Source organism: Amphiprion ocellaris, chromosome 10 (assembly GCF_022539595.1).
Source record: "Amphiprion ocellaris isolate individual 3 ecotype Okinawa chromosome 10, ASM2253959v1, whole genome shotgun sequence".
NCBI lineage: Eukaryota > Metazoa > Chordata > Actinopteri > Pomacentridae > Amphiprion > Amphiprion ocellaris.
In genome coordinates, this window is record NC_072775.1 from 7,865,702 (window position 1) to 7,877,964 (window position 12,263).

The 12,263-nt window shown below is 38.3% G+C and overlaps 1 protein-coding gene across 2 annotated transcripts; it reads right to left on the reverse strand.

Moving 5' to 3' along the window:
* Positions 1 to 2,045: 2,045 nt before the first annotated feature.
* Positions 2,046 to 11,677, reverse strand: hhatla (hedgehog acyltransferase like, a). 2 transcript variants are annotated; one of them, XM_035954737.2, is made up of 13 exons: positions 11,496 to 11,677; positions 10,557 to 10,684; positions 9,278 to 9,345; positions 9,071 to 9,184; positions 8,167 to 8,187; positions 7,753 to 7,947; positions 7,361 to 7,570; positions 6,307 to 6,478; positions 5,014 to 5,158; positions 4,858 to 4,893; positions 4,562 to 4,763; positions 3,430 to 3,571; positions 2,046 to 3,203 (listed from the first exon to the last, which is right to left on the reverse strand). In XM_035954737.2, the coding sequence occupies exons 2-13, from the start codon at positions 10,660 to 10,662 to the stop codon at positions 3,061 to 3,063; spliced, it is 1,554 nt and encodes a 517-aa protein (XP_035810630.2). In that variant the 5' UTR covers positions 10,663 to 10,684; positions 11,496 to 11,677; the 3' UTR covers positions 2,046 to 3,060. The 2 variants fall into 2 exon arrangements, with proteins under 2 accessions (XP_035810630.2, XP_023140298.2); XM_023284530.3 differs by lacking the exon at positions 8,167 to 8,187 and having other exon boundaries at positions 11,496 to 11,676.
* Between the last annotated feature and the right edge of the window lie 586 nt (positions 11,678 to 12,263).

Consider the following 12,263-nt stretch of genomic DNA (forward strand, 5'->3'; position numbering starts at 1 on the left):
TAGCATATGTCTGTGCCTTCTTTTAATCCTGTGAATCGGGGATACACCCTCAGCGAAAAACAACACTGGCATCTACTGGTTGAAAGTGACAAACCAGGGAATGTGTTGGAAGAAGAACCACAGATGTTAAAGGTAGAGGACCAGGCCAGTTTTGAAATTAAACAGGATGCGTTCTTCCTTCTCTGTTATGACAAGGCCAATAAAAATAAGAACTGAAAATGGGATGCTATGAGATGAGGTGCAAAGATATTCACAATATGTCACTTGTAGCTAAACTCTTCACGAAGATTCACCAAACAGTTTTAAATTTGAGGTTTATGGTGAGAAATTTTGTATTCTGACTGTGGGAATAGTATTTCAAATCCATTTTTCTTTTCTTTTTGTCAATATTTATGCTGTTCTGTATTTTGTTTTTAAGATACGTCGATGTAGGGCTGTCACAATACCAAAAGAAGTCATGATAACAATAAAAATCTATTGGAAATTGGGGAAAATATAAATGTCATCAGTCAAATTCAAATTGTTTTGTTTCTTTTTGTGCCAAATTAATTACATTCAAAACACAAATGTAGGAAAGCAAAGAGAGGCAATCAGATGAACTGATTAACAAAAGACTGACAAAGCCCCATGTCTACAATTATTACAGTGTCAACTGAAATCATTTGTGTGAGCAGCGGACAGAGAGTCAATTCAGTTTCCCCTTTTCTGCCAAAAATTTGCCAAAAGACTCAAAATTTTTAGTGAAATTTGTTATTCTGGTCTTTAATAACCTTCTGGCCCATCAGTAACCTTTTGTGTTTGTGATAATATGTGGCCTTGCTGTAACCTTTTGCATGTCTGAAATCTTTTGCACCTCAGTCTAGATTTGACCATGAGAACCGCTGTTCTTCTCAGAAAACAGAAACAGACTCTGCACTGTAAATAAAAGTTTGTTTCATCCTGTTTCTCTCTCACTCTGCACTCTGGATGCTTGTCTGACCCTTATTTCAAAGAATAAAACTCACAAAGACGTTCTGGTCTCTGTTGGTTTATCGCACATGTCTGACTAAGTAAAAGGTAATGTCGATTAATGAAAAATATAAAATGTAATATAAGTAATTACATATGTATTCATGTAATTCAACACAGGTGAAGCCAGTTGGTGCTTGAAGATATCACTTTTTAGAAGTCACTGGCCATTTTTAGTCAATTTTTGTCCAAAAAGCTAAATTATATTAACCAAGATTTGATGTAGAAAATGAATAAATAAAAAAATTCAAGAGGAGTAAATGCTTTTTTTTGACATTGTAGCTGCTTCAGGCTCAAAAAATAAAATAAAATTAAATTAAATGAAAGCTGTGAGTGTTGTGTTTTTGCTCTCCTTACCTACATAACACATAATTTGTGAAATTAAACTTCACTGAACCCCATTTTAAGGCTTATTTTGTTGTGACTATTCTGTATCTAACATATAGTTGGCATGACTGTGTGGCATTACTGCACTGTAAATGTGCTGAACCAAAATGTAAGAGCAATAGGGTTGAAGCCATTATAGGTTTTTACAGCAGAAAAAGCACAGTTCAACTAATCACATTAATTAAGGCCCCCTTATCATGTATTTGTGTCAGTCGTCAGCCTGCTAAAAAAAAAAAAAGTTTAGAAGTTTTAGTGGCTCTCTATGTTGGACAGCACAATGAAATGTGGTTTATCATTCAAACTACTGGGTAGAAAACAAGATTTTTCTGAACTTTTCATCTTTTATACAATGGAATAAATGATGCAACAAAACTAATTGGGCAAAGAGTGAGATGCCAACACACCTGGTGAGCCCTGGATTGAAAGTTTCTATCATTCTTTGTGCACCATGCATGTCCTATGGTCTGCTTTGGTCAAACTTTGCCATCTTGTGGTGAAAGTTCGAGGCAAATCAACACAATCAAACTGCGACTCACTCGTCATTAATATTTTCATCCATTCAAACTAAATTAATGTAAATGTTTACATGCAGATCATCCCAAACAAACAACACGTTCATTGCAATATTTACTGCACACAAACTCAGAGCACAGATTTGACAAAACTTTATTTCAAGTCAAACGTGTGAAATGAAAACCTCTGAATGAAGAGAGAAAAGGCATTACAATCTGCATGAAGTTTTTTTTCTCCCTGCCAGCTGCACTGAAGACACACAGCAGGTTTTGGTGACAGGCGGGATAAGACTGACCCACATTCCCTGCTGGGCCTGTTGCCTTACTGAGGGCCTGAATCATGTGAGCAGGGAAGATTATGAAATGCCAAACCTGCAGAGACACCGTGTGGTTGTGGAGTGAGGCAGACCTTCTCCAGACAGTGACTGAACTACATTCAATTTTCCAACAAACTATTACATTCTCAACAGTTAAATACAGTGAACCAACCCATACAGTGTTATTTTTGGTAAATACACATTACAATCAGAGCTGCAAGCTATGTGGAGGATCTCCACAGCACCCTTCGTTTTCCTTATTGCACTCCATTTGTGACGCCCTGATTTCAAGTTTTTTCAAGTTTAAACACTTTCAGTATGATTAGAAATTGTTATAAATCGAGTCTAAGGCAAAAATTAAGAAACTATATGACTAAAATGAATAATAGTAATGATGATGTTTTTAAAAAAGAAAGAAAAAATTTGAGAAAAATCAAAAATGAACAAGGACACAACCACACAGAGCAAAATAGTTGTTCCTTTAAAATACCGTGTGTCCTTATATATACTCTTAGATATAGCTTCATAGTTTTGGCAGGCTTATTATAATATGCTAAGACAATCTTTTGTTCAGATAAAAGACAAATACAAAATGCACCATCGGTGGGTTTGTGCCAAAGAACGTGGCGATTATCTACAGCAAGTGCACTTGAGGATATTTCACAGTTCAAAACATTGCCTCGCTTCTGACAAACAAAAGCAAAAACGCCGGCTTGTGAACAATCTGCTGACTGGCTGCTACAGTCCGGTTCTGTTACAGTTCGCAAAGGCCGAGGATGGAACCACACAAGGGCCTGTTGACCACGAAGTCTGTGGAACTCGGATTTTCCGTCTGATTATTCTGCTTTTTCTTTGTCTCCCTCTGCTGGCTTCACTGGCTCCGGTTCCTCCAGCAGAGCTTGTTGTCGCTCCCTTTCCTTCACCAGCTGCACGCCACAGTAGGTGACAAACAGCACTGAGAGGGTGGACAGAGGGAAACCTAGGAAAAAACAAGAGAAAGAAAGAGGAAGATAAGAGGAAATCAGAAGAAAAAAGTACAACTCTGAAGGCGTGCAGGTCTCTTGTGAACAATCCTTTTATTCTCAGCAACAAAGATGACACTACTCCTCGAGTTTCTTTTGCTTTTGATGTCTTTCTGTGTTCTTCTTGCTTTGATTGTAACAGAAAAAAGTGTTTCTTTATAAAATAATCTTTTTGTTCCTCACCTTTGAAAATCAGTCTTCGGCCCACCATTTTGGCAAACTCCAAACTGTTGAGGGAGAGAACGTTGTAGAGGACGATGGCCCAGAAGTTGGCAGCGTTGAACACACCGCGGATCCTGCGTGACATGGCTTCACCCATAGCACCCTAAAATCAGAAGACATACGGGTGCATTCAGGTATCTGGCACAAAATCTGCAGAACTTCATGTAGTGATTGTTGGTTTGAAGAGTGGACAAAGAGTGATTGTTTGACCTTCACTCTACAAAATGATCTAAACTGGGAGCCTCAAAGTTTCTCTGAGCTCACCCAGCTGTTGGTTTTAGGTTGTTTCAGGGTGTTTAGCTGACATCACAACTAGTTTCAAACTCACTCTACTCCAACGGTGAACTTATGTTACAGTTAATGTACCTCAGAGGGGGGAATTCGGGCCTTAAATTTACCTAATTTTCGGCCTTTGCATGTTCTATACACAAAGTGGGGAAACAAAGAAAACCAAGGCTTCCTCCAGGTTTACTTTGTGGCTTTTCTGTGATCAACAAACATTCATCAACAGACACTTTACTGAATAAACCAAAGAGCATAAAAGACACAAAAGATTTATTGTCTAGAGGCAGAGACTTCATAGATCTGAAGGAGGCAACAGTGTAAAGTTACATCAAAGCCATTTTAAGGCAGGAAAGAATTATTTTAACAGATAAAAATTAAGAATTGTGCATTTTTCATACACAGAAATTAGTCTTTATGGATTTTATTCACTACATCAAAAACAGACGGCATATTTGCATATAGTTTACTGTGTAGGCTGCTATGATGGAGAATTAGATATAAAAAAAAAACAGATGTCAAGCATAAGGAACGAGTTACTGAGTAGGAAATCTGCCTTTTTCTTAAGTTTTTCCTAGTCAGATATCAATAATTACCACTAAGAATGGACTTTCAGAGTTAGAAGAGACACCTTGTAGTTAATTCCTGAGATTAACGATATTTGCACATTCAGAAATTTTATGTTTTTCATTGTCATTTTCAGAATTTTTACCCAATTACTGAACTTTCTATGGAAAAAAAAAAAACGTCAGACACAAATTCTTACGCACAACAGTAAGAGCATTTTTAACAAGCCTGCATTTTTTCTCACCTCTATGGTAGAAAATGGTGGAAGGGAGAAGAACTTGGCCACCCACAGCTCAAAGTTGAGGCCGAAGCAGTTGAAAAAGGACCAGATGTAAACCAGCTCGCATGGACCCAGCCACAGGGTGGTGATGGCAAAAGTGCAGAAAGTTGCAAGAAGTTCTTTGAAGATTTTATCGTGATCCCCACCAATGTAGTCGTAAACATACCTGTAAAAATTTCAGATCAGATTTAGGATCAAAGTCACCTCATATGTACCAGGCTCTGTCCTTTAAATACATGAACTTAAATCCAGACACTCACTTGCACAGCCAGTCGTTGATGCCTCTGTCAAAGTGCCTACAAAAGACAGAAATTTTACTCTTAATATTTTACTAAATTTCAAGGTTGAGCAGAGCAAACAAAGAAACTGTACAGATCTTTTTAAGGTTACACATGACTACTGTGAGCGACACGTACGTCTCAGCGAAGACGTAGAGCATCGTGATGCATTTGGGAGGCTGAGGAGGGTCCAGGTGGTCCAGAGTGGAAACAGTGTTGATGACACCAAACATCACGGCTGCTTTCACCCAGTCGTACACCAGGTTGGAATAAGCCAGACCAGCTGCAGGGTATATGGAAAAAAGGCACGCTGATGAGCAATAAATGCCTGTGTTAATCCTCGTGTCGTCCTGTGGGTCAAAATTGACCCGTTTTAAAGTTTGAAAATGTGGGAAAAAAAATATTTTCAAAGTGAAACTTCTGATGTCCACATTTTCAACATTTTTGGGAAATCTTTGAACATTTTTTTTGGTGGAAAAAAAGAAATGTAAAAAAAATTTCTTAAGAACATTCACAAAAAAATCAGCCTGGTTGATTTTTCCGTGAATGTTCTTACAGAAAATATTACAAGTTTTACTGATATATATGTAATCACTTTAGATATTTTTAGGATTTTTTGGAAGGTTTTTTCTCATTTTTTGAAAATATTTACAAGAATTTTCTTGCCAAATTTTTTTTTTTTTTTTAAAAAATAAAACTTTTAAGGGAAACTTTTAAGGAATTATTGGAGTTTTCTTCCTGAAGCTTTTACAAATTTTCAGAAACTTGGGGAATATTTTGCTGAATTTTGTGTCCGATCATGGTTTAAAGACTTTTTTTCTGCAGTATTTCTAAATGAACAGGTGAAGCAAGAAATATCAACTACAAGTACAAAATCAAACTGTACGATTACAAAGATTATACTGGACAGTAAAAGAAAACATTAAAAACAATGGAATACTGTAGCAAAAATGTTTAAAAAACACCCTAAAAACCAAAAGCTAAACAAAAAACAGTACAAAAAAAAGCAAAATGTAAAAGAAGTATATGTTTTGCTGATTTAAATACAGTGGAACTGTACTTTTAAAGTTACACATTAAAAAAAGTTAGTATTTGCAAAATGTGAAGATTATGTACCCTTTGGCCTGTTTTTTAAGATTTTTTTTTCTAATTTTAATAGTGTTTTCTGTAATTCCATAAAATAAGGAAAGCTGGAAAAGTGAACAGTGAAATTTTAGGGTCAAATATTGTAAAATAATTTATGTATGTGGATGTAATTTACAGTGTAGACCTTTTGTTTGTTTGTTTTTGCAGATAACGTAAATGAATATGTTTTTGTGGATTTTACAAGCTACTACTAGAAATCTGTGAAATAATAGTCTTTTGTTAAAACAATTACAGTTAAAAACTATTGAGAAAAAACTACACTAAGTCAGATATTTCTTCACTCACCCAGACACCAGTCAGACAGTTTGGTGGCCAGCTTCATGTCGCTGGGGATCGTCAGGATGTAAAGATAGTGGAAGAAGACGTCGACCACCAGAATAACTCCCAGATGCAGCAAGGCCTTGGTGGTGATGTTCCACATCTCTCTCTCTTTACGCGTCAGCTGAGTGTTGTTGGCCTGTAGAATAAAACTTTTTAGTTCACTAAGTAAACTATATAATACAGGGCAATCAGCATATTATACTCTTTAGTTGAAATCACATTAAACAGCAGTTTAAATATGTAGATACTAATACAGTAAGACAGCACTGACAGTAGCTGGATTCCCCCCACCTTTTTTTTAACCAACTCCAAAGCAAAGAGAATTTCATTTTTTAAAATTTTAACGACACTACACCTCGCTGCCCATTTGTTTGACGATTGATTTGATAAATCTGCCCAAGGAACGATGTCTTGCGATATCAGTATCTGTTTAGAAATCACATTGAAGATTAATTTATATTATTTTGAGGTTTTCTTACAACTGTTCTTTTAATTTTAAAGTCTACTTTTGCTCTTAGCCTTTCAGCTACACAGTATTTTATTCTTGATATTGAAATCTTACATTGCTTTATTTTAAGTTTAAATTCACCATTTCTTTTATATTTCATAATAGATATTTTATTTTCTGTTTTTTTCATCCATTGCTACAATTTGTTAAACCTCTTTCAAGCAACTGTGTATTTTATTGTGAAAATTTTATGCTTATTGTAAACCACTTAGCACTGGTCTTGAGTGCTATATAAACAGATTAAAAATAAATTACATTTAAAATGACTTAAAGAATAGATGCAGCTATGTTAGATGAAAAGACAGCGTTTAAAATAATTTAAATTGAAGTGGTAATGGGCCTAAAGTGTCTATTTTCTGTCCTGGATCCAGGTTTTATGAGCTTTCAGGAGCCTCTCATGCAATGCTGATGAACGCATCAAAGCTCAATAAATCAGTCACTGTCAGAGATCAGAAACCTGCTCAGATTTCACTTGTATTCTCCACTTTCAGTTCGATTTTCAATCCTCACCTGGGCATGAAAGCGGTCGAAAGTCATGATAGGTCCAAAGAAGAAGAACGGGAGGTAGAAGTTGTATTTCAGCAGGTCGGAGAACGTGAAGTTTCCGTCTTTTTTCTCACAGTTCTCTAACGCAAAGCTCATCCCGCGAATGATGCTGAAGCCGCAGCCGCCATAGAACAAGATGTCCTGCAGGTCGAAGGAACCCGTCACCAAGGATTCCTGCAGGGGGACAGTAAAACATCAGTGTTGTGGACATGGACGATGATAACAACTCAGCTGAATTAGCTGTCTTAAATGTATTTCATGTATTGTTATTGTAAGGTGTGTTGTATTGGTCTGGTCTCTAAACCCTCCATCAAATTCCCCAAAACAACGGAGCATTCAGTGGATCCCTCAGTCACCTGCCAGGAGTTATACGGCTCCAGCTTGATGGAGGCCAGCGTGGTCAGACCTGCAACAAAGCACATCCATTTCCTCTTAACCAGAGCGACGCTGTAGAGGATGATGCAGTGAGACAGAACCAGAGCCATGAAGGTCCAGCCCATCATGATCAGGACTGCCAAACCACCGTATACGCCAAAGATCAAAGATCTGTGCTGTGGGGAAGAAGGGGCCAGTGTCAGTGTGACATCGAGACGAGATTTACTTCATTTACTGTTAATAATTTGCAGCAACACATATGAAGAGTGGCGTGAATACAGTGACACTGATGTATCTGAAGAAATGGAGACACTTCAGGATGGAATGATTAAAAAATGAGTAGCTTTAATGAAACATGTGACAAGTTATAAAATTCTAAAGTTTAATAACGTTACCTTACATCCATCTATACCAATCTTCAGTGTAAGCATGAAACAAGACAGAGAACATGTTTAAAACATAGTGAACTGTTTTAAATATGTCGATATAGTCACAGAAAGTAATCAGAATCAGAACTCATGCTCATGCATAAAAGCAGTAACGTGTCTTGGGGTTTAAATATACAATATGATTGCTCAACAGAATAGAAAAGTATAGAATTTCATTGAATTTAACCCTTAGATGCACAAGTGATTGGACCCTACACTCTTCCATAAGTGGGTCAAAAATTACCCGTATAAGAATAAATGTGTTTTTATGCCATTTTTTATCATTTGGGTTAAGAATAATTATTGTATTTATAATATTTTTGTCCACAAACGAAAGATGTCATGTTTGAAATATGTTTATTTTTACTTTATAACAGATTTTGAACGTTTTGATAGACTGTCAACATCAATTATGTTGACATTTTTCCACTCTTCCTGCAGCTGTTGCTGTTCTTTGTCCCTCTAAGTTTGTGCACTGCATCCTCTCTTGTATGATTATTCGTGATAAAGAGCTTGGGGTAGTACTGCAAATATTAGTATAAAAGGTAACTTAAAATGTAAATGTGATGATATCAAACGCATGTTCTTTGAGGAATAGCTGGAAAATGAAATGATAAAAACTTTTCATTACAAAAATATTGCAAGAAAATGACCTCATCGCATCATTTTTGAGCCACTTATGCATCTAAGGCAGGGGTGTCAAACATGCGACCCGCGGGCCAAAAGCGGCCTCCAGAGGGTCCAATCTGGCCTGTGGGACGACTTTGTAAAGTGTAAAAACTACAGAGAAGACATTAACTGAAATACAGGGCAATCTCATGAGAATCCACACACTTTCTTTGACATATAAAACAGATGCACATGCACGCACCTTTGGAGCTACCAGGGTGAATATCTTGGCAAAGATCACGTGACCGGCAAGAGCAAAAAGGATGTGATTGCGGAATGTAGAGAACCACATCATCCATTCGAAGTCCGCAACATCCTGCAGCAAAGAAAAACGCATTAATAACACATGAGAACTCACTCGCTGACGGCATCTTCCATCCGTAAAGAGACACCTATATGAGAAACGTACCATTTTCCTGCCAAAGTAATGCCATCCTGGTTTCACACTTTCTTTGAAGGCCTTTCTGTTTACATTGTCTGAACCCAGAAGAAGAAAAAATGAGGTTAATCACTGAACAAAATGCAAGAATTTGTGCATCAATTGTTTAATCAATAAAGCAGGATTTCAGATCATTGCATTGATCCTTTATGTTGAGAAATATTCACTAATCCTCTAAAAGAAAAAGCTTCTGCAGGTGCTCACAGTCTAAACAGCTTTGGTGTAATTGTTGGATTTGTCACATTAGGGTGTGAGAGCACATTTGGTCCATTTGATAACATCAAATATTACATAATACACTCATTGTGGAGCTTTTTCTATTTTTGAGGCTGACATCTACTCTTTATACGGTCATAATCCTGTTGTAGGAGATTAGTGCTGCAAAATCTGGACAAAACACAGAAATTATAGATAAAATAACGATGAAAGCAATCTCTGTGATAATTGAAAGTCATCATAAATGCAGCAGTGATGTGGAGAACTTCAGTCAACAAATGTGACTGACATAGCAGCTCGTCCAGCTTCGCCTGATTACACTAATGGCTGTGAAAAAGGATATCAAAATGTGAGGTCAGTCAGGGAAAGCCTCTTACTTCTGGGAACACAGCCAGATTTCTATTACCAGAGTACAGTGCTGCTGTGGCGCGCAGACCTGAGCATCAGGAAAATGCCATAAATGACCATTTGAGGAGGCAGAGAGTGAGCACTAAAGAAGGAAAAGCAGGCAAAAAGATGACAGACAACAGGCTGATGTGACTGCACAGACTGTGACAGACAGTACCAGCCTCCAGATTACACTCAGGCCATTCAGAGGCCACTTTAAGTCTGAATATACACAATTATTATTTCAGGATAAAGCGTTTGGGATTAGATGTCTCAGAGTAACTTAAAATAACTCGAAGGTAAGTGGACCATCTTTAAATTGTCTTCATATTAACAAGAGCAAGCAGTGATCCCTTAGGGGAAACCGCCAAATGAACTAGAAATAGAGTTGAAGAGCCTGTTTTTTAAAGCTCATTTGCATTTGCATCAATCTTTCAGTGAGTTACTGGATTGAAAGTCTTGAAGGGCAACATTTTTCTTTACTCGTGATGTTGGTAGTTGGAGTTTCTGCTTGAAATGTGTCCATTTGCTTCAGTTTGAATGGATTTCTGTACACTCAGTCTTGATTTTTAACTCCCTCTGACTTCCACTGACAGTGTTAAGTGTGTGCTGTCGGGCGTCTCTTCACATGTTGCACACCACTCACCGCTCGAAGCTTCAAATATCCAACTGCCTGCCCATATCAAGGCCCCGCCGAGCACGGCTGTGTAGAGATACAGCTCATATCTGGGGAGGGCAGCCTTGATCCCCATGGTGAATCTGCACACTGGACGCCTAACGGGTTAAAAAGCAATCAGCTGTACAATATTAGAAGGCAAAAAAAGCACCAAAACTAGTGGGAAAAAAATGAGTTTTAATGCTGGAAAAGTTCTAAGAAAGTGAGGTAGAATCAGTGTTTGGAGGGCAGGAAATAACTGAGCATGTCTGAGAGGCAGGAAGTCATCAGCACCTTTCATATACAATAAATCACAAACAACCTATGTTTCTTTTATTCAAAACACACACACACATACACAAGAAAATCATTACAATGATTGCATTGTTTTAATGTGCCAACACATTCTGGCACATGTTCCTCAAGTCTGGAAGCAACCAGGCTGCTTTAACGAGGTGGCATTTTACTAATAAGCCCCTCAGATCGACAGGGCAGTGACTGAAATAGGACTGCAGAGCTGTGGCTCCTCGGAATCAGCACCGTCAGCTGCGCAACTCTACCTCTCCTTCCTATTATAGCTCTTGCAGTTGGTGGTGCAGCTGCAGTGCTATGTGATCTGAGAGGCGCTGGGGACTCACTTCACAGAATATTTAGCACCGACCGGGATGACCAAGAATGGTGCATCGGAGTAGAAACAACAGATTCCACTTTTATAGTGGAGAGAGAGAAGAAAAAAACCGCATGAGGCGCACTTTGAGAGCAAGTTAAAGGAGTTGGAGTGAACAAGTGCAGCCAAGATGTAACCATGGACCCCAGAAAAGCGCCCTGCATACTGATCCACTGATCCACAGCAACACACAGGCGCCTTTCCATTGCTTTTTTCCCTTCATATCTATTTTCTAATCTTTGTATATAAAGGTTTTTACTAACCTGGTATCCGCTTGTCACTGTCAGGATGAGGGCAGCGGTGGTTTTCTGCTTCAACACAGGAAGTGAAAGAGGAGAAAGGCAGGTGGAGGCTACAGCAGCTTTTTCTAATTCATTCGTCTTGTGGGGGCATGACGCCGCCGCTGCCTGCGATCACCAGCCTCGGCCAGTCAGGATGTTGCGGACTCAACGAAAGGAGGAGGAGGAGGAGCGGGAGGAGGAGGAGGAGGAGGAGGAGGAGGGGGAGGAGGAGGAGGAGGAGGGGGATATATTTATCCTTCACTCCTGCACCGCAGTGAGGGGTGGTCCTCACCGAGCCCATCAGGAGGAGCGCAAAAACACACACACACCCTGGAATAGAAGCAACCACAGCATCTACAGTCTGCTAGATATTATTACTGTGCGAAAATGTAAATGTTATATATGTATATGACACACCCACACACATGACTGGGATTCCTGCATGATGTTCCTTTAGTTGCACAATCTCTTTACATCAGAGTCAGAATCAGAAAGCCTTAATACCAAGTTTCTTGCCACGACAGTGTCAAGAAAAAAAAAGATAAAAATATAAATCCAGACTTAAATTAGCCTAAAGATCAGGATGTGTCTTCCTGATGCCCATATCAGTTTACCTAATAGACAAAAAAAATTACATTAAACCGATAATGATCGTACAGTTTTGACGTCCACTATCCAATTTTGCAGTTTTTGTCAGAAACGTGTCCTGTTGCAATTTGACTGTAAAAATAATTATTTCAGTCTTTAGAA